General features: G+C 50.1%; 1 protein-coding gene across 2 annotated transcripts in view; it reads left to right on the top strand.

Moving 5' to 3' along the window:
* Positions 1–2,575: 2,575 nt before the first annotated feature.
* The window catches only part of LOC140409279 (histamine H2 receptor-like), a 50,997-nt gene continuing 26,030 nt past the window's right edge, over positions 2,576–27,542 (top strand). Inside the window, exons 1-2 of one of the 2 annotated variants that reach the window (XM_072497650.1) lie at positions 2,576–2,806; positions 3,614–3,905. In XM_072497650.1, the coding sequence (XP_072353751.1) occupies positions 3,622–3,905 (284 nt within the window). In that variant the 5' untranslated portion in view covers positions 2,576–2,806; positions 3,614–3,621. Of the gene's footprint in view, positions 2,868–3,613; positions 3,906–27,542 lie in introns of both variants that reach the window. The other variant, XM_072497652.1, reaches the window with a different exon arrangement.

Below are 27,542 nucleotides of genomic sequence, written 5' to 3'. Positions count from 1 at the left end.
AATAATTTTTTCCTGATGGCAGTCCATAGCAGTGTTGAATGTATAATCAAAGCAATGCTGCCAGCGATCGTCGTGATTTTGGCAGCAACACCCACAATCAAGCCAGTACTAATGGCTCTGCGGACATTGTGTGGGGACCACCCGTTGAGGGGGGTGTGGGGACGTGTGTTGCTGTTCCCACAGACATTTTCCTGGCAGCAACTCTGTTCCCAATTCCCCTTCCTCCAAACAGGAACATTAGGAACAGGGGTTCAGCCCCTCAGGCATTCAAATGGCAGGATTGTCCCTGAAATCCCCCCTCACATCCTCCTGCACTTGTTTGGATGTGGAGGGTGTGTGCCACCTTGACAGTCTCTCACCCAGTGTTGTCTGGAGGCACAACCCTGCTCCCGGTGTATAAACAAGAGGTGACACCAGATATCGCATGTGGTCATTTTCCAGTTGCCAGACAAGTGGTTTCGGTCTTTGCTGAAAAGTTCAATTTCGCAGGTTTTACACTCTTGGGATATAGAATCCACCCTTCAACACTGGTGAAAGCTCACAGGTGGAAAATGGAAGTCACAAACATTTTCCACCAACTGCTCAGAGGTGCTGTTCAGTAGGCTCAATAGGCCATTCCTTCACTCTGGGTCAAAATCCGGCAACTCCATATACAACAGCACTGTGGCTGTACCTATTCCGCATGGACGGCAGCAATTCAAGAAGGCAGTTTAACACCACCTTCTCAAGGGCAATTCAGGATTGGCAATAAATGCTGATCTAACCAGTGAAGCCCACATCTCATAAATGATCTTTTAAAAAGTATTTGATGAACGCCAGTGTCTTTGGGTCTGAATATACTGCCCTGGCTGGTAGATACCAAGGATTTCCCAGGCTGGTCACTCAGCCAGTGCTGAGTTAATTGATCTAAATAGGCTGCAATATTAGGGGAGCTACTACTGGCTTCTGTGTTCTTAAGTTAAAGAGTGAGAGAAATGTAGCTTTTCAACACCAAACCCCTGCTTCAAGTGTACAGTCAGATGTCAAATGTGGTTCAGGGGATAGCAGTCTCATTCTTCAGGTCGAAGGCTGGGGATTCAATTGCCTTCACGCCCAATGACTAGTGCACAAAATCTAAGTTGACAGACCCACTCAGTGTGCTGACTGCTGTAGTCGAGGCAACATTAAACTGAGGCTCAGCCTGCTCTCTCAGGTGAATGCAAAAAGACCCCACATAGAACTATTTCAAAGAGGAGCACAGACGTTCTCCCTGGTGCCCTGGCCCATACTTAATCGTCTAAAGACAACCCCAAAAGCAGATACAAAAACACGTTGCATGGTAACACAATGGTTAGCACTGTTGCTTCATAGCGCCAGGGAATTGGGTGCGATTCCCGGCTTCAGTCACTGTCTGTGCAGAGTCTGCACGTTCGCCCTGTGGGTTCCCTCCGGGTGCTCCGGTTTCCTCCCACAATCCAAAGATGTGCAGCTTAGGTGGATTGGCCATGCTAAATTGCCCATAGTGTCCAAAAAGGTTGGGTGGGGTTACTGGGTTACGGAGATGGAATGGAGGTGTGGGCTTAAGTAGGATGCTCTTTCCAAGGGCCGGTGCAGACTAGATGGACCAAATGGCACCTTCTTTCTTTTATTTTTTAATAATCTTTATTGTCACAAGTAGGCTTACATTAACAACTGCAATTAAGGTACTGTGAAAATCCCCTAGTTGCCACACTCCGAACGACGCCTGTTCGGAATTCAGAATGTCCAATTCACCGAACAGACTTGTGGGGGGAAACCGGAGCACCCGCAGTAAACCCACACAAACACGGGGAAAACGTGCAGTCTCCACACAGAGAGTGACCCAAGCCGGGAATCGAACCTGGGACCCTGGAGCTGGGAAGCAACTGTGCTAACCGCTGTGCTACCGTGCCGCCTAATCTGCACTGTAATTTCTATGATTCTGGGAAACAGAAAGTACTGGACAATCTCAGCAAGTCTGACAGCATCAGTAGAGAGAGAAAGGGAGCTAACGTTTGGAGTCTGGGTGACTCTTTGTCAAAGCTCCTTTGGAGTTGGAGTCATCCAGACTCCAAAACGTTCGCTCCCTTTCTCTCTCCACAGATGCTGCCAGACCTGCTGAGATTGTCCAGTATTTTCTGTTTCTCTTTCAGATTCCAGCATCCGCAGTCATTTCCTTTTAACTCCAAGAAAACAGATGCTGGGGTCATTTTATCGCCCTCTGTCCCATCACTGTGGACAGTTTCTTAAGTGGTGACAACGAATGCGCTTCCAAAGGACTCAATGGGCGGTCAAGTGCTGTGGGACGTCCTGGGGGGGGGGGGGGGGGGGAGGGGGGCGTGGTGAAAGGCGCTACACAAATGCAAGTCTGACTGGTTGAATCGAGCCACTCGCACAAATATTCCTGCATTCAAGTATTCTGGGGGTTAAAAAAAAATTCCCCTTGTGTGACCGCCTGGCCGTCTCCTCACCCACCAGAGAGAAGGATGAGAGCTCGGTGAATGGGCGGAGGAGGCGGCGGGGCGAGGGGGAGTGGGGGGGGGGGGGGGGGGGGGGTGAGCCCCCCACACCCAAGGTCCGGGGATGGCTGCCTCTGCTGAATCCGATGAGAACAGCGCCATGGGGCGGCGGTACCGTGCAGGCAGAGAGGAGTTAGTTTGGTGCACAGGAGAATGAGGAGCCTTCAGCCCGGCGTCTCCCGCTCTCCTGAATCCCGCCCCGCAGTCCGGCAGCAGGAGGAGGAGGGGGTGAGGGAAACGCTGCACTCCGCTGAACAGACACACACACAGGCAGCTGAGCTGGCGGCGCGGTAGGTGCTGCTGTCTCTCCCTCCATCCTCCTCCCACCACAATGTACTCCTGAGTTGTGAGGTAAATTCTCCTCACCACTTTCCATCCTTTAACCGCCCCCCCCTCCCCCCTCATCATTTAACAAGGCAGCACACTTTGTGAGTGTGACTGCACAAACATCCCATCCATCAGTTGCTGAAAGAGTTGATCGCTGTTGTTTCCTCTGACAAATATAATTCAGATTTTAACGCACAGATCGGCTGATTTCGATTCGAGGAGAGTATTTCTTTGCTGCTGGGGGTGGAAAGAGAATTACACTGGTCTGCATCGTGTGTATATATATTTCCATGGGTGTTGGATCTAGCCAAACATTTGGAAGAGTCTGGGGTCGCCTTTATTTTTAATATAAATCGAGGATTTAAGTCGCCGTTGGTGCTGTCTCCACTCGCACAAGTTTGGGGAGGGGGCGGGGGGCGGGCTGAAGGACATTCGGGGACCAGGGAGCACAACCTTAAAACAAAAGGTGGGCTGTCCAGGGGTCTCGCTAGACAGGCACTTCCTCAAACAAAAGGTAATGGAAATCGGGAACTCTCTCCCCCAAAGAGCTGTGGGGGCGAGATGGGGAGGGGGGGGAGTCCATTTGAAATGTGCAAACAGATTGACAGATTTTCCCCTCCTCAAGCTTTAAGGGACACGGAACAGGTCGCGAGAGAGTTGAGGCACAGATCTCACGATGGGGCGGTACAGGCTGGAGGGGCTGAACGGCCCCGGTTCTTGTTTGGAGCATGCGATTGTTAACTCGTCTCCCTCTCTTGCTTCCTCCCCAGCTTTTGCCATGTTGAAGATGTGGTCGGAGGCAAACATTTCGGCATCGTTCAACTATTCGGCGCCCTCCCGGAGCCAGGCAGCGAGAGAGGGGAACAGCAGTGCCCGCCTCGCTCCCCAGGAGGTGATGGTGGGAGTGCTGCTGACTGTCATTGACCTGGTCACCTTCTTGGGCAACACCGTGGTCTTCATCTGTCCAGCAGTGGAGAAGAGGCTCAGGACAGTCACTTACATGTTCATCATGTCACTCGCCATGGCGGATTTACTGCTTGCTTGTCTTGTTATGCCTTTCAGGTAGGATTTTGTGTATGTATACATAAATATTTTAAAGCTACAATATATTATTGGGGGAAATTTCATTTAAAATCCCTTTGTCAACGCCAATTTAATCACATTAAGCTTAGGTTATGCATTTCTCGATTTTTAATAACCTGCCACTTGGACCAGGCTTTTGATCACCTGTCGTATTGTTTACTTCCTCTGGCCTGGTGTCAATTATTGTGTCTCATTGCGTTGCTGGGAAGCACCTTCGGCGGGTAGGGGTGGGGGGGCGAGGTGCCCTTCACTAATGGTGCTATATAACTGCAAGTTGTTGTTGTAATGACATTTCTTCTCTTTGGCACGGCCATTCTGGCCACCATCAAATCAGGAACGTCGCTTTTTAAAAAATATTCCAATTAAAGGGCAATTTAGCATGACCAATCCCCCTACCCAGTAGGGGTGAGACCCATGCAGATACGGAGAGAATGTGCAAACTCCACACGGACAGTGGCCCGGGGCCGAAACTGGGACCTCGGTGCCGTGAGGCAGCAGCGTTAACCACTGCGCCACCATCAGGAACGTCCACAAAAGGTATAAACCTGGGGCCATTTTTTGCCTCTGCACTCCCAGATGGTCATATCATAGAAATCTGGAACGCACTTCTCCAACAAATCAAAATGATGGCAGGCAGGGTGTGCCCAAACCTCCCTCAACGTGCAGAGTGTCTCTGATTGTCATGACTGGGTTGCTGTCTGTGCGGAGTCTGCATGTTCTCCCCGTGTCTGCGTTGGTTTCCTCCGGGTGCTCCGGTTTCCTCCCACAGTCCAAAGATGTGCAGGTTAGGTGGATTGGCCATGCTAAATTGCCCTTAGTGTCCAAAAAATGTTAAGTGGGGGTTACTGGGGATAGGGTAGATACGAGGGCTTCAGTAGGTTGCTCTTTCTATGGGCCGGTGCAGACTCGATGTGTCGAATGGCCTCCTTCCGCACTGTAAATTCAATGATTCTATGATGACACCAGTTATCATGGCAACCGGTAGTGTGAGGAGTGTCAAACCCAGGTTGTTCATTGAGCAGCATTTGGAGTCTTGAGAAAACAATTCTGCTTTCTGTGTCACTTTGGTGATGCCTTGCACTATTCCCCAGAGAATACAAATGCAATGGTACCAGTACATCGTCTGCTCTTTAATGTCACAATTGAGAGTTGCATCAGCATGCAGAACCCCCATGATCTTCAATGTTCAGGGATAAAGGGGAGGTAGCTACTGTAAATGTGACACTGTTCCCAGGCAGTCAGCAGCAACAACAGATTATTACCACCATCTTTTGTTGAGTTCCACTATGGAAACGTCAAGAATGTAATGAAGACCTTTCCTTCTGCTTGCACTTCATGGTTAAAGCAGGAGGTGTGGTCCTGTGGTGGAGTGATATGTAAGGTGCGTACAATACAATGTTTTCAATGTGAAGGGTCATCCTATTCGCACCTTCCATGGCTTGTACTGCTTCTTAAGGCTGCTCCATGTCTCCATCTTGACATGTTTCTGTACCATTGAAAATATTTTGGAACCAGAGGACTGCCACATTAAGGTGGACTGACGGAAAGACGGGACTGACCGAATGATACTCTCGCTGCTCCATGACAGACATTAGAATTGTGCAAACCAGGCGGAGCTCTGGCTTCACAGAAGGCTGGCCAGTAAAAATACTAATTGTAACAAGGCTCTAAGGAATTTTGGTGAATTCCTGCGGTTTTCCATCTACACGATGCACTGCAGGAACTCACCAAGGCTCCTTCGACAGCACCTTCCAAATCCCATAACCACTACCATCCAGAAGGACAAAGGCAACAGACACATGGGACCCCACCACCTGGTAGTTCCCCTCCAAGACACATAATATCCTGACTTGGAACTATACCGCCATTTAATTTGTCACTGGGTCAAAATCCTGGAATTCTCTCCCTAACAGCACACTGGGTGTACCTACACTACATGGACTTCAGCGGTTCGAGAAGGCAGCTCACCACCTTGTCAAGGGAAATTAGGGACGGGCAATAAATGCTGGCCTAGTCAGCAACGCCCACGCCCCAAGAATTAATTTTAAAAAAACTCATGAATGGATGTTGCTCCACAAACCAAAGGACAGAGGATCAGATCAAACCTCGGTCTACAACAGCTGGGGCCCCTTGCAGCTCTCCAAGCTCCTCCATTCACTCTCTGGGGCTCTTTTATCTTCTCCCACCAAAAATAAATCAGAGCTGGTCTTGATTCTTTTTGTGTAGTGACATTCAGTGAGTGCACCCACTGTAGCTGTGCCCTCAAAAACTGAGAAAGAGATGTGCATCATGCTGGCACACATTTGGAAGAGTCTTGCTCTGAGGCTTCTAGTTGTTTGCTCTACATTAATGGACATTAAGTCGAAGCGCTCCAGCTAGGTCGTACCTAAACCTCCACTGTAGCCAATTTCATGAATGAGCAAGCCACTGCCAAAAAATATTTCAGTACCCCTTATCCAAGGAATGTATCCTCTTAGTGCCTGTTGCCCTTTTTGTTGACTATCTGCTGTTACTATTGAACCATTTTGATTTTTGAGCCTCTATTGACATTGCTGGATGAATAAAATCCAAGGTCCACAAGTTCACTATCTTCCATTCTGATAGTCTCATGATACAATAATAGAGTGGTTGTCTGATCATAGCAATCAATCTGTTTATTAGCCTACAATATCTTTCTGTATTATGTCAGTGATAATACTTCCTTGGGTTTATTATGTCCGCAGCCAGCTGCCAGTCCATTGGAAAAGCTCTCTAATAAGCAACAGAAAATCCAGTGACCCCCTCCCTGGAGCAGAGCTAACTGAGTGAAGTTGTGGGGGTAAAGGGGTATGGAGTGTTAATCATTGGGCGGGTTGTCTGTGGGGTCAAAGGGGATTAATTAAGGTCCTTTAAGGACTGCATGTTAGGCTGTTCTACATTCGGTATCATTGAGTGCAGTGCCTTTCAATCAATTAGTTCCTGAACATTATACTGGAGTCCTAGTTAATTCAGAGGACACAATCTATACCAAGGTTCCCTGCTTCCGATATCAATCACAGCCCCTTAATTGAAGGCTCCATAATGAAGGACCAGAGAAAGGGGTATTACCATAAGCCTCTTAGGCATTGCAGTCACCCCCTCTGGTCACTGCTGATTGTGGGTCCTTGCTGTGGATAGTTTAATTTCTGCATTTCCCTGTTGTGCAACAGAGACATTACTTGATTGGCTACAGAACCTTGATATCTCAAAAACCTGAACATAGGAGCAGGAGTAGGCCATTCAACCCATCGAGCCAGATCCACCATGCAATATGATCATGGCTGATGATCCACTTCAAGCCTCTTTCCCCCAACACTATCTCCATGTCCCTTTACATTTTGAAATCTGTCAATCTCTAAATCTACACAGCCCTCTGGGGTAGAGAGTTCCAAAGATGCAGAACCTTCAGCATAGAAGAATTTATCCTCATCTCGGTCCTAAGTGGCTTCCCCCGTATTTTGAAATTGTGCTCCCTAGTTCTCAACTTCCCAACCAGAAGAAAAATCCTACCTGCATCTACCCTGTCTATTCCTTTCAGTATTTTGTAGGTTTCATCAAGATCACCTCTTGTTCTTCGAAAATACAGAATACAGGCCCGGTTTCTCCTATCTCTCCCCATAGGACAGTCTCGCCATCCCGAGAACAAGCCTGGTGAATGTTCTTCAGATTCCTTCTACGGAAATAATCCTTCCAAAGGTAGGGGCACCAAAAATGCTTGCAGTGCTCCAGGTGGGGTCTAACCAAGCTCCTACACAGTTGAAGCAAGACTTCTCTACTTCTGCACCCAAATCCTCTTGCGATAAAGGCTAACATTCCATTAGCCTTCCTAATATCTTGCTGCCTCTGCATGTTAGCCTTCAGTGATTATTGACAAGGACACCCAGGTCCTTGAGTACATCTAAACTTTATAATCTCTTCCCATTTCAGAAATACTCTGCACATCGGTTCCTCCGACAAAATGAATAATTTCAGATTTTTCCACATTAATTTCCTTCTGCCGTGTTCTAAGTCTGTCCAAATCTTCTTGAAGCCGCCTTGCATCTTCCTCACGACACACATTCCCACCTATCGTTTTGTCAACTGTAAACCTGAAAACATTACCTTTGATCATTGATATATATATTGTGAACAGCTGGGATCCTACTACTGATCCCTGTGGCACCCCACTATTCACGGCCTGCCAAGGCAAGAAAGCCTGTCTATTCCCGCTCTTTGCATGTTTGCCCATTCCAGTATATTACCTCCTATTCAATGTGCTTTCATTTTGTTTTATTTGATCACGGGATGGACCAGCATTTGTTGCCCAGCCCCAATTGTGCCTGAACTGAGCTAGGCCATTTCAGAGGACATTTAAGTGTCATCCACTTTGCTCTGGAGTCACGTGCAGGAGTTCCAGAGCAGGTGCGGATGGCAGATTTCCTTCCCTAAAGGACTTTAGTTAACCAGATGGGTGGGATTTGAACCCGGGTCCCCAGAGTTTCTGGATTACTAGTCTATTGACAACACCACTAAACCACCGCCTCCCCTGAGGCATGCTAACTAACCTTCTGTGCGGGACTTTACCAAAAGCTTCCGAAAATCCAACTATACTCTGTCCACTGACTCCCTTCATCAATTCTTTTTGTAATAACATCAAAAGACTCCAACATTGAATTCATGTAAACTCTTTTCAAGCAATTTCCAAACCACACAGGAATGAAAAATTTGTTAGCCTTTGTAAATGTTATCATATTTTTTTCATTATATATATGAGCCAGATACTCAGCTGGTCTGCTTTAAATTCCAATAACTTATTGGCTAATTCATTCCCAAATGCTCATTCTTTTTCTGTGATATGCCTTTCCGTGCAGGGCAGCACGGTAGCTTTGCGGAAAGCACAATTGCTTCACAGCTCCAGAGGCCTAGGTTCGATTCCGGCTTGGGTCACTGGCTGTGCGGAGTCTGCACATCCTCCCTGTGTGTGCGTGGGTTTCCTCCGGGTGCTCCGGTTTCCTCCCACAGTCCAAAGATGTGCAGGTTAGGTGGATTGGCCATGATAAATTGCCCTTAGTGTCCAAAATTGCCCTTAGTGTTGGGCGGGGTTACTGGGTTGTGAGGATAGGGTGGAGGTGTTGACCTTAGGTGGGGTGCTCTTTCCAAGAGCCGGTGTGGACTCGACGGGCCGAATGGCCTCCTTCTGCACTGTAAATTCTATGATATCTATGTTGGCAGCTCCACTCGTTGCTTTTACTTTACAGCACACCATTTATCAGCAACAGGATTCATCTAATCCAGGAGTGAACAAAATGTGGATACTGATAGCCTAGTGGTTTAAGTGCAGTGAAATCACAAGCTTGAGCGATTGGAATGCTTACAAACATTGGAGTTTCACCACTTTGGCCATTGAACCATGAAGGGAGATGAATGAATCAAAGCTGCGGATGGTTTGTAGAAGCTGTCAATCACAGACCATGACTGAAAGCTATGAATGGCTTAGAGGCAGGTCACAGCTGCCCTCCTTCCAGAAATGGACATGTGGCTCGTCAAGTTAAGCATTATAGCTACAATCCTTCCCATTGTCTTTATTCTGTCTTTATTCTGGGGGGTGGAGGGGGCGGGGGGAATTCCTTTAGGCAGGGGTTCCCATTTTCGGGGTGCCAGATGGTCCCGATTTTGTGTCAGTCCGGCGTCTACCTCGTTTTTGGCGTCAGAGGCTATTCTCCGCAAACGCGATTTTGGCACGGCCGACGGTGAATCCCACCCACAGTCTTCCAAATGGAGAACCCCGCCCTATATGTTTGCTATATTTGAATCCCCAACTGGATGTAAGAATTTCCTTTTCCTTGCTGTGCCAGTTGAGGAATCTGCCAATGGATTTTCTACTGCTGTCTACTCCAAACCTTCATTGGTCAATATACGTGCTGGGATTCCTACAGTTCCCTAAGATTGACCTTATCGGCAACCCCATTAATAGGGGGCGGGATTCTCCGAGCCACCGCGCCGAAATCGCGATCGGCGCGGGGGGGGGAAGAATGGGCGTTGACGCTGAAATCCAGTGCGATGCCGCTCCCGCGATTCTCCGATCCCCAGAGAATCACCGAGAATCGCGCGTGCGGTCTGCGTGGGTAGTGGGCCATTGACAGATGCCTCCGTGGTGATTCTCCAAGTGTAACTGGCCGAGTTTCCGACGGCGTGGGTCTCTCATGGTCTCACCTGTCGAGAACTCGGCGTGGCGGCTGCGGACTCAGTTCGCAGCCGCCCTGGTGGGGGGGCGGGGGGTCCTTCACCGAGCGTACTTCATGGATGGCAGGGGCAGCGATCGGGCGGCAGCGATCCGCGGGCGTGCGCGATCTTGGGGGGGGTACCTCCATTACTGGTCCTGCTTCCTTTCTTAAGGAAAGTCCAGAGTGAAACACCCGCATTTTGACGCTGGCATGGGGACACAGCCCCATTATTGGAGAATCCCACCGCCTCAGCCATTTGTTCACTGTGCAAACCTGGGGCGAGATTCTTTTTCTGTTTTCCTGTCAGGTTTCTTTCCTTTTTGTCAAAGAAATAAAGCGGTGAGGTGCAAAGAAATGCACTTTGATTAAAAATAACAGATACATTGGGATATTTTCTTAAGATTATTAGAAACAATGGAAGAATGATGGGATTTGGTAAACGTTAGTATAAAAGTACTAGATACCGAAACTAATCAGAAAAGGTTAATGAGGGATCGGTATCCAAAAATCAGGGTCTGGTGTTCCCATCAACCTGCTATCCTTGTCTTTCCGGCAGGTTTAAGGCAGTGGTTCAAGGCAGTGGTTCAAGGAAGTGATTCAAGGAAGCAAATTAACACTAACTTCTCAAGGTCAATTAGGAATGAGCAATATATGTGAGCCTTGCCAGCATATTAAAGTTTCCACAGTCCCAGATGATCATAGGCTGCTTTGCCCTATGAGGGGGAGAGCTCTCTGGTGGTGATTTAACCTGAGGATCACCACACCCTCAGGCGAGGGGCAAGGTTGAGAAGGTCGTGAATAACCTCGGCCGGTACAAGAATTGAACCCATGCTGCTGTCCTTGCTCTGGATCACAAGTTAGCTGTCCGGCCAACTGAGCTAAACCAGGATCAGACAAGGGTTCAAAAAGTTTCTTACACCTCTGAGACAAGAAATTGCTCCTCATCTCTGTTTTAAATGGGTGACCCCTTACTGTGAGGTTATGCCCTCTGATCCTAGACGCTCCCAAAAAGGGGAAACATCCTCTCAGCATCTATCCTGAGAATTATCTACGTCTCAATAAGGTCGCCTTTCATTCTAAGCTTCAGTGAGTACAGGCCAGCCCTATTCAACCTTCAGAAAATCCCTCCATATCCGGCATCAACCGCATGAACCTTTTCTGGACGGCCGCCAATGCCAAGCTTTTTATCAGTAACAGTGATTTTGATCAATTTGCATAACCTGAGGCGCAGCAATACTTAATTCGGATATGTTATCACACAGAATGACAGTGAAACAAAGCTGACAGCTTGAAAAAAACAATCAAAAATGACTGGAACGCACGGCAGAAAAGTCACTTTGTGAACCTGGAACATCAATCAACCTTTTCTCTGCCTGCAGCTGATGGATTTTATCACCGAAACCTGGCATCTTTAAATTTCAATTTTCAAATATTTTATCAATCTTTATAGAATCACCACAAATTCCCTCGTAGAAAGGAATAATCAAAGTTCTTTGATGGAAGGTCAAAGAAAACCAGCAGAAAATTGAATCAGCCAGCACATTTTGAGGCAATTTAAAACAACGGTTTGTGAGGAACACATGACAAATGCCATTTTCCGAATAACTTTCCTTCCAATATTATTCTGCAACTGACTTGAGTTTTTTTTTGTGTGGGTGGACCCTACTCACTCTCTGTACGATGGGCATCAGTTTTGGGGTGGGTGGGAAAGCAGTGGGCTAGCTTCCCGACATATTTTACGTGCCCACCCCTGCCGAAAACACGGCCCATAGTGGGCCCATAAAATCCAGCCCGTACCTTCCTCACTCTTCTCCTTCCTTACCCTTCCGTTCCACCTACAATTTATCAATCCTTAAAAGCTAGGTTGACAGCACCTAACCGTTCCCTTTTGATCTTAGACGGGATTCTACGATTTTGAGGCCATGTCCAGAGGAAGTGTCTAGTTTTACGGCGAATAAATCGGCGAGGCCCCAGCACCATCCCTCCGACTGGTGAGGGGCTAGCAGTCACGCCACGTAAAACACACGGTATTCACGAAATAAACGGCGGGAGAAGTGCTGTGGCCGTGGCCGCACATGGGAACGGCGACGACCTACAGCTGTTGCGGCGTATAACATGGCGCAGGCCGCACGCGGACCAAACCTGCCAGATAGTGCCCCCCCCAGGACACCCCATGGGACACCTCCCACCAGTCCCCCCAGCTCTCACCGAAGCCCCCCCCCCCGGCCAACGGCACAGCTCCTCCCGACTGTGGCGGTGCTGGACCCAGTCCACAGCCGCCACGCCGGGTTCATAAAAGCTGAGAGCACAAGTAAACCGTGCCGTTGGGAACTCAGCCCATCGGTGGCGGGCCTTCAGGAAACATCCTGAGGCCATCCCAACGGCATGCGGCGTACCCCTCGATGACGCCATTTTGGAGGGGGCGGAGCACCCAAACACAGACGCCGCCCCCGCTTCGGTTGTAAACAGGGATTCTTCGCACGATCGTCGATTACGATATCGGCGTCGAGCAATGGAGAATCCAACCCTTTATCTTTTCTGCCCTACATTATCACCTTTCGGCTGTGTGTCTGAATTTAATTTTTTCAAATTAGGATGTCCACGGTTGACCCAGTTCTACCCTTACTCACTCTGATGCTTTGCCTCGATTATTGAATGTAAGAAAAATAATAATTCCTTTAATTCCGTATCTTTTACCGTTGCACATCTATTGAAAGGAAACATTCAGGGGATGAAATTGGTCTTGGTGCTTAGCGGTGTAATATTGTCTAGAGAGAACAAATGGCCAACTCAACTTTACATCCACATCCGACTCTCCATAGCCTCAGTGCAAACAACTGACTGTCCAAGTACAGTTTCACCTCCTCAGTGCTGTTTTAAAACTTGCCGGAAATGTTCTTGGGGTCAATAATAACATCCTTGACTTCCGGGGACGGCGGGCGGGAGGCGGCCGCACAATGGAGAGCCCCCGCTCGGGAACAGCAATTTTGGGGCTTTAAGCCCAGTCCCAGGGTCCGCGGAGGCGGTAGAAGAAGGGAGAAGGCACGGAGGCAGCACTGAGAAGACACAGGAGGGAAAAAAACCCAAAGAAAAATGTTGAGGGTGAGCAGAAAAACGGCCGAAAAAAAAACCAGCTGGGTCCGTCGGGGAGTGGAAAGGTCACCGCGGGGTCACCAGAAAAATGGAGGCTGGAGCACCAGGGAAGGCCGCACTGCTTACGGCTGAAGAAATAACCAAGGTGATGGCTGCGGAATTTGAAAAGCAGTTGGCGCAGATTGCGAAATGCATGGAGACGGTGAGGAAGGAGATGAGGGAGGCTTTGAGTGTGCTGGTGGAGGAGGTGGTTTCCCCGGTGAGGACGGAGGTGGCGAGCGCAGTGGCGGAGGTGCGAGAGCAAGGGGAGGCGCTGAAGGAAGTGAAGGAGACGTTATTGCAGCACGGTGATCAACTTGCCTCGATGGGGAAAGAGATGCGGAAGGTGATGGATACTAACAAGGATCGGCGAGGAAACATGGAAGACCTGGAAAATAGATCCAGGCGACAGAACTTGAGGATTGTGGGGCTGCCCGAAGGAGTTGAAGGACCGAAGCCGGCTGAGTATTTTGCCGCGATGCTGGCAAAACTACTGGGGGAGGGGGAGGACCCCTCCCGATATGAACTGGATCGGGCTCATCGGTCGTGGAGGCCTGTACCAAAGGCGAGTGAGCCGCCAAGGGCAGTGACTCTGTGCTTCCGTAAGTACAGGGTGAAGGAGAAGGTCCTGAGCTGGGCCAAGCAGAAGCGGTTGGTGCAGTGGGCTGGAGCTGGTATGCGTGTATACCAGGACTTTACGGTGGAGCTGGCAAGGAGGCGGGCTGCCTTCAACCGGGTGAAGAGGGCACTGTACATTAGCAAGGTGCGGTGCGGCATTGTATATCCAGCGAAGCTGAGGGTGACTTACAAGCTCAGGGACTTTTATTTTGGAATGGCAGAAGCAGCGGAGGAGTTTGCAAAAGCAGAAGGACTGTGGCAGAACTGACAAACTGAGGAATGGCCATGTGCCGATGTAACCTCATGACTGTATTTTCTTCTTTTTTGTATCACTGCGCGCGGGTGTAGAGATTAAAGAAGCCAAGGTGGTATATATTTGGACGAGGGAAGGGACGGGACTTTCACTCGAAATGAGAGTTCTTTGGGGTGTAGGTGGATAGGCGGGGTTTGTGTGCTAAAAGGGGATCTTTGGGCTTTCCTGGGGCCGGGCAAGTGGGAAAGGGACCCGGGCGGGGGCCGCCACGCTGGCCGGTGTGTGCCGGCCAGTGAACGGGAGTGAGGTGGGGGGAGGGGCTGCGGCCATCGGAGCCTGGCAGAACAGGGTCCGAGTGGTCTAGCCGGGGTGGAAAGTTGGGGGGAAGGAACCGAGGTAGGGGGAGGAGTTTTACAAGAGGCAGTGGACGGGAGGAGTTGGAAGCATGGGGTGGGGGGGTGGGGGGTGGGGGGGGGGGAACTGTGTAAGATTAAGGGTGACTACGGGTAATCCCTGATTTATTTTTGTCATTTGTTTATGTAAACATGCGGGTTGAGGTTTGGGGGTTGGTGGGTAGATGGGATCGTTGTTGTTATTATGGGGACTGACATATCTTGCTGATTATTGTTTATTGTTGATGGATGTAAATGTGGGAGAAAATATGAAAATGGAGGAGAATAAAAAAAAAATAATAATAACATCCTGAGACAGGATAGAAGAAAAAGAGGATGAAAAAGAAAATCACGTGTAAAGCGGAGATGGCCGATGCGATGAGGGGATATGGTGATTGGCACAGAAAAATGAGACAGAAGCTGATTCTAAAGGTAATCTGCCTCAAAATTAAATATCTTAAATCTCCCTTTGATTTATCACTGTGAAACATTTGGAACTAAATATGGGAAGATAAGGGAGGAATAATAATTTATTTTTAGTTAAAATACTATTAAAACATTTTAAAATAAGGGATGGAGTGTGTAGGGAAAAAAACTAATTAAAACAACCTTAACAACAAGAACTTTAAAACATAAGTAAAATACAGCGGATGCTGGAAGTCAGAATAATTTCTATAATAATAAAACAGAATATCGCGATCAACTCTGCGGGTGAATCAACACCACACTGACTGCAGAGGCTCATCACCATCTTCTCAATGCCAATTAGGAATGGGCAGCAAACGTTGGCCTTGCCAGTGACACCCACATCGCAGGAGCCATTTTTAAAAAAAGAGGGTTAATAATAGCTAAACTACGTTAAACTGCAAGCTGAAAAACAGGAATATAAAGGAACGTTAACAGACTTTGCCTGACAAGGGCAGCTGGTAACCAAGGACAAATCTTGGGTTGCTATGGGATGAGCAGAATAGAGTGGTGCAGCCATGAGATAGGACACCTTCAAAATGCAACAAGTGTGCCCCGGGGCCAGATGGGTATCCGGTGGAGTTTTACAAAAAGTTCTCCGAGATAGTGGGGCCGGGGCTGGCTAGGGTTTTTAATGAGGCAAGAGACAGAGGGGTGTTACCCCCGACAATGTCACAGGCCACTATCTCCCTGATATTGAAACGGGACAAAGACCTGGAGGCATGTGGGTCCTATAGGCCGACCTCTCTGCTCAACGTAGATGCTAAAATTCCGGCCAAGCTCTTGGCGGCTAGGATTGAGGACTGTGTGCCAGACGTCATTATGGAAGAACAAACCGGGATCGTCAAGGGCTGGCAGCTGGTGGCCAACCTAAGAAGGCTGCTGAATGTGATTATGATGCCTCCGGAGAGTAAGGAGGTGGAGGTAGTTGTGGCAATGGATGCCGAGAAGGCTTTCGACCGGGTTGAGTGGGACTATCTATGGGAGGTGCTGGGACGTTTTGGATTCGGGGAGGGCTTTGCGACTGGGTCAGACTGTTGTACCAGGCTCCGGAGGCGAGTGTGAGGACAAACAGGATGACATCTGACTATTTCAGACTGTACCGTAGGACAAGGCAGGGGTGTCCCCTCTCCTTACTGCTGTTTGCATTAGCAATAGAGCTGCTGACGATTGCCGTAAGAGCTTTTAGGGGCTGGTACGGGGTGGCGGGGGGGGGGGGGGGGGGGGCGGTGGCGGTGGAACACAGAGTTTCACTGTATGCCACCGACCTGCTCTTATACATCACGGATCCAGTGGCTGGGATGGATAAAATCATGGGAATCCTGAAGGAATTCGGCCGGTTCTCGGGATACAAACTGAACATGTCAAAGAGTGAGTTGTTTGTAGTCCAGGTGAGGGGCCAGGAGGGTAAGTTGAGGGGGCTGCCATTCAGGTTGGTAGGGGACAGTTTTAGATACTTAGGGATACAGGTGGCGCGGGACTGGGGCCATCTGCTCAAGTTAAACTTGTCTCGGTTGGTGGAGCAAATGAGGGCTGATTTCCGAGGTGTTATGTGCTCCCACTGACACTAGCGGGGAGAGTGCAGACGGTTAAAATGACGATCCACCCGAGATTCCTGTTCGTTTTCCAGTGTCTCCCCATTTTCATTCCGCGGTCTTTTTTCAAGGTTAATAAAATGATTAAGGGATTTGTGTGGGCGGGAAAGTCCCTGCGGGTGAAGAGGGTGATGCTCGAGAGGAACTGAGGGGAAGGGGGGCTGGCGCTGCCAAACTTCAGTAATTACTACTGGGCGGCCAACATAGCTATGATAAGGAAGTGGATGGTGGGTGTGGGGTCGGATGGAGGCCGCTTCGTGCGGGGGGGACTAGTTTGGCAGTCCTGGTTACGGCGCCCCTGCCGCTCCCGCCGGCACGGTACTCCACCAGCCCCATAGTGGTGGCAACTTTGCGGATCTGGGGCCAATGGAGAAGGCACGTGGGGGGAGTGGGAGCATCGGTTTGGTCCCCTGTGTATTTGGTCCCCAGGTATTGCAGTACCTGAGAGGTGAATGACCATTGGCTAGACCGAGGGGTCTACCATTGGACAGTGTACATAGCCCCGCCCTGAGAGGTGGGGTATAAGAACCGATGCCATCCCAGCAGCCTTCACTTTCTGTATCATCGCTGCTGGGTACAGTTCTATCTGATTAAAGGTGAATCGATATGACTGCTCGTGGTCTCAAGAGAATTGATTGTGCATCAATTTAATCAGATAAGTACTTTTGAAGGATGGATCTCCGCATCAAGCCGGCGTGCCTTCAGCTCAGCCCGCACGCAGAAAACTCCGCCGCGATTTTTAAGCATTGGCTGGCATGCTTTGAGAGCTACCTCGAAACGGCTGCCGACACCCCCACGGAAAGGCAGAAGATACACCTCCTACGCTCGCGGGTCAGCCCGGCGATCTACCCCCTGATCGAAGGGGCGGCGAACTATGATAAAGCCATGGAGCTGCTGGAAGGACATTACATTCGTCCACTGAACCAGGTCTACGCCCATCACCTGATGGCAACGAGACGGCAGAGCCCAGATGAGACACTCGAAGACTTCTACCGGGCACTGATAGTGCTGGGCCAAAACTGCGGCTGCCCAGCGGTGACGGGGAACGAGCACACGGAACTTTTAATTCGAGACGTTTTCGTGGCAGGTATGGTTCCCCCCGACATCCACTGAAGGCTCCTCGAAATGGACACACTGGGCCTCACCGAGGCCCGGGCCATGGCAGGGTCCATGGACGTGGCGTGCAAAAACGCCCCCGCGTTCGCTCCCGCGGGCACAGCGCCCCCCTGGGCTGCGTGGCACCCCGCCGCGGCAGCCCCCCAGACTTACCCGATAAACCCACAGACTTACCCGCTAACTCCGCAGGCCTGCGGGGCAAGGCGCCCCGCTACCGCCGCCAGCCAACACTGCTACTTCTGCGGCCAGGCGAATCACCCGCGCGCGCGCTGCCCGGCCCGCACCGTCACCTGTAAAAGGGTGCGGCAAGAAAGGCCACTATGCCGCGGTCTGCCTAGCCTGCGCTGTGGCCGCGGTATCCAGCGATTACCCACAGCCGTTCTTCCAGGTCCCGGCTGTTCAAGGCCCACCGCAGCCGTTTTTTCAAGTCCCGGCTGTCCAAGGCCCACCGCAGTCCCTTTTCCCAGCCCCGCCGGCCCAACGCGCACCGCAGCCTTTGTCCCTCCAGTCAGCGTGCGACCCGCAGCCGCGGCCATTTTGCCCCCCGGCAACCACGCTGGAGGAGTGGGCGCCGCCATTTTGTCCCTCGCCGCCGCCATCTTCGGAGTCCCCGTCCCCGGACTCCATGTGCGATCCATGGCCGGCGCCATCTTGGATGGGGCCTCAAGCCCCCAGCACGGCTGACTACGCGCTGCCCGACCAAAACTCCTTGCTGCAGCTGGCCTCCGTTACCCTGGACCAGAGTCGGCCACGAACGCTAGCGTAGGCCACCACTACGATCGCCATTAACGGCCACGTGACGTTGTGCCTCATTGACTCCGGGAGCACGGAAAGCTTCGTCCACCCCGACACGGTAAGACGCTGTTCTCTGGTCACCTATCCCATCCAACAAAGGATCTCCCTGGCCTCCGGGTCACATGCAGTGCAGATAAAGGGGTTCTGCCTAGCGAACCTCACCGTCCAAGGCAGGGAATTCCGCAATTTCCGCCTCTACGTGCTGCCGCATCTCTGCGCAGCCACCCTTCTGGGACTGGATTTCCAGTGCCACCTACAAAGCCTGACCTTTAAATTTGGCGGCCCTATACCCCCCCTTACTGTTTGCGGCCTCGAGACCCTTAAGGTCGACCCGCCTTCCCTGTTTGCGAACCGCACCCTGGATTGCAAACCCGTCGCCACCAGGAGCAGACGGTACAGCGCCCAGGACCGGACCTTCATCAAGTCCGAGGTCCAAAGGCTGCTGAAGGAAGAGGTCATCGAAGCAAGCAACAGCCCCTGGAGAGCTCAAGTAGTGGTGGTAAAGAGCGGGGAGAAACATAGGATGGTCATCGACTATAGCCAGACCATCAATCGGTTTACGCAACTGGATGCGTACCCTCTCCCCCATATTGCCGACCTGGTAAACAGGATTGCGCAATAGAAGGTCTTCTCCACGGTGGATCTCAAGTCTGCACACCACCAGCTACCCCTCCGTAATAGTGACCGCCAGTACACTGCCTTCGAAGCAGATGGGCGGCTCTACCACTTTTTAAGGGTTCCCTTCGGTGTCACGAACGGGGTCTCGGTCTTCCAGCGTGAGATGGACCGAATGGTTGACCGGTATGGCTTACGCGCAACGTTCCCGTATCTTGATAACGTCACCACCTAAAGCCATGACCAGCAGGACCACGACGCCAACCTCCGTAAATTTCTCCAGACCGCGCACCTCCTTAATCTGACCTACAGTAAGGAGAAGTGCGTGTTTAGCATCGAACGTCTAGCCATCCTAGGCTACGTAGTGCGAAATGGAGTCATAGGCCCCAACCCGGAACGCATGCATGGAGTTCCCCCTCCCTCACTGCCCCAAGGCCCTAAAGCGCTGCCTCAGCTTCTTTAGCTACTATGCACAATGAGTCCCTAATTACGCCAACAAGGCTCGACCACTGATCCAATCCACAACCTTCCCCCTGTCGACGGAGGCCCGCCAGGCCTTTTGCCGCATCAAAGCGGACATCGCAAAAGCCACGATGCGCGCCATCGACGAGTCCCTCCCCTTCCAGGTCAAGAGCTACGCGTCTGATGTAGCTCTGGCTGCCACCCTCAACCAGGCGGGCAGACCCGTGGCTTTCTTCTCCCGCACTCTCCATGCTTCCGAAATTCGCCACGCCTCGGTCGAAAAGGAGGCCCAGGCCATAGTAGAAGCTGTGCGACACTGGAGGCATTACCTGGCCAGCAGGAGATTCACTTTCCTCACGGACCAACGGTCGGTGGCCTTCATGTTCGATAATGCGCAGCGGGGCAAGATCAAAAATGACAAGATCTTGCGGTGGAGGATAGAACTCTCCACCTACAACTACGAGATCTTGTACGTCCCGGGAAGCTGAACGAACCTCCTGCTGCCCTGTCCCGCGGCACTTGTGCCACCGCACAAGTAGACCGCCTCCAAGCCCTCCACGAGGACCTCTGCCACCCGGGAGTCACCCGGTTCTTCCATTTCGTTAAGTCCCGAAACCTGCCTTACTCCATCGAGGAGGTCAGGACAGTCACCAGGGACTGCCGAATCTGCGCGGAGTGCAAACTGCACTTCTACCGACCAGAGAAGGCGCATCTGATAAAGGCTTCCCGTCCCTTTGAACGCCTCAGCATGGATTTCAAAGGCCCCCTCCCCTCCACCGACCGCAACACGTACTTCCTTAACGTGATAGACGAGTACTCCCGGTTCTCATTCGCCATCCCCTGCCCAGACATGACCACAACCACCGTCATCAAGGCCCTCCAAAGTATTTTTACACTGTTCGGTTTCCCCGCATACATCCACAGTGATAGGGGGTCCTCCTTTGTGAACGACGAGCTGCGTCAGTTCCTGCTTAGCAAAGGCATCGCCTCGAGCAGGACGACCAATTACAACCCCCGGGGAAACGGGCAGGTAGAAAGGGAGAACGGAACATTCTGGAAGACCGTCCTGCTGGCCCTTCGGTCCAGGAATCTCCCAGTCTCCCGCTGGCAAGAAGTCCTCCCAGTGGCCCTTCACTCCATTCGGTCGCTGCTATGTACTACCACAAACCAGACACCTCACGAACGTCTCCTTGTTTTCCCCAGGAAGTCTTCCTCCGGGACCTTACTCCCCACCTGGCTAGGGACACCCGGACCCGTCCTGCTGAGGAAACATGCGAGGGCGCACAAGCCGGACCCGTTGGTCGAGAGGGTCCACCTGCTGCATGCCAACCCCCAGTACGCCTACGTAGCGTTCCCCGACGGCCGCCAAGACACGGTCTTCCTTCGGGACCTGGTGCCCACCGGAGCCCCGAGGGGTCTACCATTGGACAGTGTACATAGACCCGCCCTGAGAGGTGGGGTATAAGAACTGATGCCGTTCCAGCTGCCTTCACTTTCTGTATCATCGCTGCTGGGTACAGTTCTATCTGATTAAAGCTGAATCGATATGACTCCTCGTGGTCTCAAGAGAATAGATTGGATACAGGTGGTTCGGGACTGGGGCCGTCTGCACAAGTTGAACTTGTCTCGGTTGGTGGAGCAAATGAGAGCTGATTTCCGGAGGTGGGGGGAGTGGGAGCATCGGTTTGGTCCCCAATTTGCAACAATCACCGGTTTGCCCTGGGGAATATGGACGGTGGGTTCCGAGCATGGCGGAGGGCGGGGATTGAGAGGATGGAGGATTTCTTCTTGGAAGGGAGCTTCCCAAGCATGTGGACGTTAGAGGAGACATTCGGGCTGGCGAGAGGGAATGAGTTTAGGTACTTGCAGGTACGGGACTTTCTATGCAGACAGATTCCATCCTTCCCACGCCTGCCACTCAGGGGGATCCAGGACAGGGTAGTGTCCAGTGGATGGGTGGGGGAAGGGGAGGGTCTTGGATATATATAAAGAGCTTATGGGAGCGGAGGAGTCACTGACTGAGGAGCTGAAGCTTAAGTGGGAAGAGGTGCTCGGAGGTGAGATAGAAGAGGGCTTATGGGCGGAGGCGTTGAGTAGGGTAAACGCGACCGCAACATGCGCTAGGCTCAGCCTGATCCAATTCAAGGTCGTCCACCGGGCCCACAAGACAGTGGCCCAGATGAGTAAATTTTTCAGATTGGAGGACAGGTGCTCCAGATGTTCGGGAGGGCTGGCGAACCATGTCCATATATTTTGGGCATGTTCAAAACTCAGGGGGTACTGGCAGGGGTTCGCGGATGTTATGTCTCGGGTACTGAAAACAGGGGTGGTGATGAGTACAGAGGTGGCAATATTTGGGGTTTCGGAGGACCCGGGAGTCCAGGAGGAGAGAGAGGCTGACGTTTTGGCCTTTGCTTCCCTGGTAGCCCGGCGACGAATTCTGCTGGCATGGAGGGACTCAAAACCTCCGAAGTTGGAGGCCTGGCTATCAGATATGGCGAGCTTTCTTGGTCTGGAGAAGAATAAGTTTGCTTTGAGAGGGTCACTGTATGGGTTTGCCCGGAGGTGACGACTGTTTATCGACTTCTTCGCGGAAAATTAATCGTCAGTGGGGCGGGGGGGGGGGGGGGGGGGGGGGGGGGCGGGGGGGAGGTTTGGGATGGTGGGTTAAGGTAACGTAGGTTAGGGGGGCAGTTAGGCTGGTCCTTGTGGGAGGGGAGCTGGTTTTCTCACACTATAATGACTGTTTTTTGCACACTATTTTACATTATTGTCATTTATTGTGCCAAAATGTCTTAATAAAATTGTTTATCAAAACAAAATGCAACAAGTGGGATGCATCAACCATGAACCAATCAATCAACGAGAAGGAAGTGAGAGTTTTTAATAAGTACAAGGGGAGCAAATTGGGGCAGCACGGTGGTTAGCACAGTTGCTCCAAAGCTCCAGGGCCCCAGGTTCGATTCCTGGCTTGGGTCACTGTCTGTGCGGAGTCTGCACGTTCTTCCCGTGTCTGCGTGGGTTTCTTCCCATAGTCCAAAGATGTGCGGGTTAGGTGGATTGGCCATGCTAAATTGCTCTTAGTGTCCAAAAAGGTTAAGTGGGGGTCACTGGGTTACGGGGGCAGGGTAGACAGTGGGCTTGAGTTGGGTGCTGTTTGTAAGGGCCGGTGCAGACTCGATGGGTCGAATGGTCTCCTTCTGCACTGTAAATTCAATGATTCTATGAAATCAACAGAGGTATTAGTGGAGTACAGAAAGTGTAGCTTGGAGCTTAAGAAAGCAATTAGGAGAGCAAAGAGGGGATATGAGAAATCTCTAGCTGGTAAAAGTAGGGAAAATCCTAAGATATTCTATAAATATATCAATGGGAAGAGAATAAGTAGGGAAAATGTAGGGCCCATTAGGGACCATGGGGAGAATCTGTGGGTGCAGCCAGAGGACATTGGTAGGATGTTAAATGAATATTTCACATTGTCTTCACCCAATAGATTGAGGAGGCATATACGGAACTCGGGGAGAGAGACTGTGAGCTTATTGAGCAAATTGTCATAGGGAGGGACATGGTATTGTAGGCGTTGGCAGGTTTAAAAGTGGAGACATTTCCAGGTGGGGACAAATTGTGTCACAGGTTGTTGTGGGAGGCAAGGGATGAGATTGCAGGATCCTGATCCAAATTTTTCATTCTTCTCTGGCTCCGAGAGAGGTGCCAGTGACTGGAGAACTGCAAATGTGGTCCCACTATTTAAGAAAGGCTGCAGGGATAAGCCAGGGAACTACAGGCCAGTGAGTCTCACGTCAGTGGTGGGGAAACTAATGGAGACAATTCTGAAGGAGAGACTATCTCCACTTGGAGAGACAAGGTTTGATGAGGAATAGTCAGCATGGCTTTGTCAGAGGGAGGTCATGCCTAACAAATGAGATTGAATTTTTTGAGCACATGACAAAGTGTGTAGATGAGGGTAGTGCAGTTGATGTAGTTTACATGGATTTCAGCAAATCATTTGACAAGGTCCCATATGGGAGACTTCTAAAGAAGGCAAATGCACATGGAATACAGGGGAGCGTGATAAGGTGGAGTCAAAACTGGCTGAGCTGGAGGAAACAGAGGATGATGACAGACGGCTGCTTTAGTGACTATAAGCCAGTGTCCAGTGGTGGACCACACAGATCTGTGCTGGATCCCGCATTATTCGGTATTTATATGAATGACTCAGATGGGAGTTGGATCAGTAAGCTTGCGGATGTCACAAAGATAGACCAGGTGGTCAGCAGTGAGGCTGAGAGTCTTGGGTTACAGGAAGATATGGATGCGATGCTCCAATGGACAGAAAAGTGACAGATGGAATTTAATCCTGAAAAGTGTGAGGTGTTACACTTTGGAAGGAGCAATGTGATATAGAAATATTCAATGAATGGCACCACACTGGGAACTGAGGAACAAAGAGACCTTGGTGTGTTTGTAAATAGATCTCTGAAGGCAGAAGTGCAAGTTAATAGGGTGGTGGAAAAGGCATATTGTACACTTGCCCTTATCAATGGTGGCATAGATTACAAAAGCAAGGCAGCCATGTTGGAGCTATATAGAACATTGGTGAGGCCTCAGCGGGAGTACTATGTGCAGTTCTGGTCACCACATTGTAGGAAGGAATGAAAATGAAAATCGCTTATTTTCACAAGTAGGCTTCAAATGAAGTTACTGTGAAAAGCCCCTAGTCGCCACATTCCGGCGCCTGTTCGGGGAGGCTGGTATGGGAATCGAACCGTGCTGCTGGCCTGCCTTGGTTTGCTTTAAAAGCCAGCGATTTAGCCCAGTGTGCTAAACCAGCCCTGATGTGATTGCACTGGAGTGGATGCAGAGACGTTTCACCAGGATGTTGCCTGGGATGGAACATTTTAGTTATGAAGAGAGGTTGGATAGGCTTGGATTGTTTACACTGGAGCAGAGAAGAACGAGGGGCGACCTGGTCGAAGTGGACAAGATTATCAGGGTGTATAGGGAACAGCTGTTCCCCTTAGTCAGTTACGAGGGGCACAAGTTCAAGGTGAGGGGCGGGAGATTCAGGGGGGATTTGGGGAAAACCTTTTTACCCAGAGTGTGGTGACGGTCTGGAATGTACTGCCTGGGATGGTGGTAGAGGCGGGTTGCCTCACATCCTTTAAAAAGTACCTGGATGAGCACTTGGCGCGTCTTAATATTGGAGGCTATGGGCCACGTGCTGGCAAATGGGATTAGGATTGGCAGATCAGGTGCCTTTCAAGTAGCGGTACAGACTCGATGGGCCGAAGGGCCTTTTGTGCACTATATTTATCTCTGATTCTGTGATATGTGCATTTGAGAATGACAAAGAAATATGTGTGGCATGGTGGCACAGTGGTTAGCACTGCTGCCTCACAGCACCAGGTACCCGGGTTCGATTTCAGCCTTGGGTGATTGTGTGGAGTTTGCTCTTCCTCCCCGTGTTTGTGTGGGCTTACTGCGGGTGCTCTGGGTTCCTCCCACAGTCCAAAGTACTACAGATTAGGTGAATTGGGAATACTAAATTGCCCATCAGTAACTACAAAATGCGCAGATTGGGGTTATGGGCCTAGAGAGGCTGCTCTTTTAATGGGTCGGTGCAGACTCAATGAGCCGAATGACCTCCTTCTGCCCTACAGGAATTCTATCAGTCTATGATGAGTACAAAGGATCTAAGAATTAATACAATATCTAGATTTTTCACTGAAGTCGGCTAGGACTGATAAGTCCTAAACTAACGGAAAGACATTGAAGCAGGCAACAGATTTTGAGTGACCATTGGGTTGGCCACTAGACTCTTGGAGACTAGTTGCGATTCTGATTTAATTCTTTATTAGTAGTTAAATAAAGATAATGGGCTGGATTGATAAGTCAGCAGGAAGGATGAGTCAGCTGACCAAGGCACCATGGTTCAGTAGGCCATTCAAGGGGAGGGAGTAAATAGGCAAGTTGTAGTTGGAGGGGATTCTATTATCAGGGGGATAGATAGTATCCTTTGTGAGCAGGATAAAGAGTCCCGCATGGTATGTTGCCTGCCCGGTGCTAGGGTGCGGGGCATCTCTGACCGGCTTGAAAGGATACTGGAGAGGGAGGGGGAGAATCCAGTTGTTGTGGTCCATGTCGGTACCAACAACATAGGCAAGTCTAGGAAAGAGGACCTGTTTAGAGATTAGTTTTGGGACAGGGGGGACCTATACCGTTGGGATGGTCTCCACCTGAACCGAGCTGGGACCAGTGTTCTGGCGAAAAGAGTAAGTAGGGTGGTCAATAGGACTTTAAACTAAAGATTGGGGGGGAAGGGAAAGTCAGGGAACCAAGAGGTGAAGTAATCAGTGGGAAGCGTAGTTGCTTAGGAATACAAAAAAGAACGAAAGGACAAAACTCAGGAGAGGTTACGATAGTCCCCATCCCACAAAATATGACAGTGTATGGAAAGGCTCAGTAAACCAAGGTCCACCACACTAAGAAAAAAAAAGGGACGGTCAATAGAGAATTAAAGGTGCTATATTTAAATGCGCGCAGTGTACGGAACAAGGTAGATGAGCTTGTGGCCCAGATTGTGACTGGCAGGTATGATGTGGTAGGCATCACAGAGACATGGTTGCAGGGGGTTCAGGACTGGCATTTAAACATCCAGGGATTCACAACCTATCGAAAAGACAGAGAGGTGGGCAGAGGGGGCGGGGTTGCCTTGTTAATTAGGAATGAAATTAAATCAATAGCACTAAACGACATAGGGTCAGATTGTGTGGAGTCTGTGTGGGTAGAGTTGAGGAACCACAAAGGCAAAAAAACCATAATGGGAGTTATGTACAGGCCTCCTAACAGTGGCCAGGACCGGGGGCACAAAATGCACTACGAAATAGAAAGTGCATGTCAGAAAGGCAAGGTCACAGTGATCATGGGGGACTTCAATATGCAGGTAGACTGGGTAAATAATGCTGCCAGTGGACCCAAGGAAAGGGAATTCATTGAATGTTTACAGGAGGGCTTTTTGGAACAGCTTGTGATGGAGCCCACGAGGGAACAGGCCATTCTGGACTTAGTGTTATGTAATGAGCCAGACTTGATTAAAGATCTTAAAGTAAGGGAGCACTTAGGAGGCAGTGATCATAATATGGTAGAATTCAATCTCCAATTTGAAAGAAAGAAGGTAGAATCAGATGTAAAGGTGTTATAGTTAAATAAAGGTAACTACAGGGGCATGAGGGAGAAACTGACAAAAATCGACTGGGAGCAGAGCCTAGTGGGAAAGACAGTAGAACAGCAATGGCAAGAGTTTCTGGGAGTAATTGAGGACACAGTACAGAGGTTCATCCCAAAGAAAAGAAAGCTTATCAGAGGGGGGATTAGGCAGCCATGGCTGACAAAGGAAGTTAGGGAATGCATCAAAGCAAAAGAGAAAGCCTATAATGTGGCAAAGAGTAGTGGGAAGTCAGAAGATTGGGAAGGCTACAAAAACAAACAGAAGATAACAAAGAGAGAAATAAGGAAAGAGAGGATCAAATATGAAGGTAGGCTAGCCAGTAGCATTAGGAATGATAGTAAAAGTTTCTTTAAATACATTAAAAACAAACGGGAGGCAAAAGTTGACATTGGGCCACTCCAAAATGACGCTGGTAATTTTGTGATGGGAGACAAGGAAACCCAGATGGGCTACATCCTAGAGTTCTAAAGGAGATAGCTGAAGAAATAGTGGAGGCGTCAGTTATGATCTTTCAAAAGTCACTGGAGTCAGGGAAAGTCCCAGAGGATTGGAAAATCGCTGTTTTAACCCCCCTGTTCAAGAAGGGAACAAGGAAAAAGATGGAAAATTATAGGCCAATTAGCCTAACCTCGGTTGTTGGCAAGATTCTAGAATCCATTTTTAAGGATCAGATTTCTAAATTCTTGGAAGTGCAGGGTCGGATTAGGACAAGTCAGCATGGATTTAG

Source organism: Scyliorhinus torazame, chromosome 3 (assembly GCF_047496885.1).
Source record: "Scyliorhinus torazame isolate Kashiwa2021f chromosome 3, sScyTor2.1, whole genome shotgun sequence".
In the NCBI taxonomy this organism is placed as follows: Eukaryota; Metazoa; Chordata; class Chondrichthyes; order Carcharhiniformes; family Scyliorhinidae; genus Scyliorhinus; species Scyliorhinus torazame.
The sequence above is the reverse complement of the archived record's forward strand: the minus strand, read 5'-3'. Positions and strand labels throughout refer to the sequence as shown.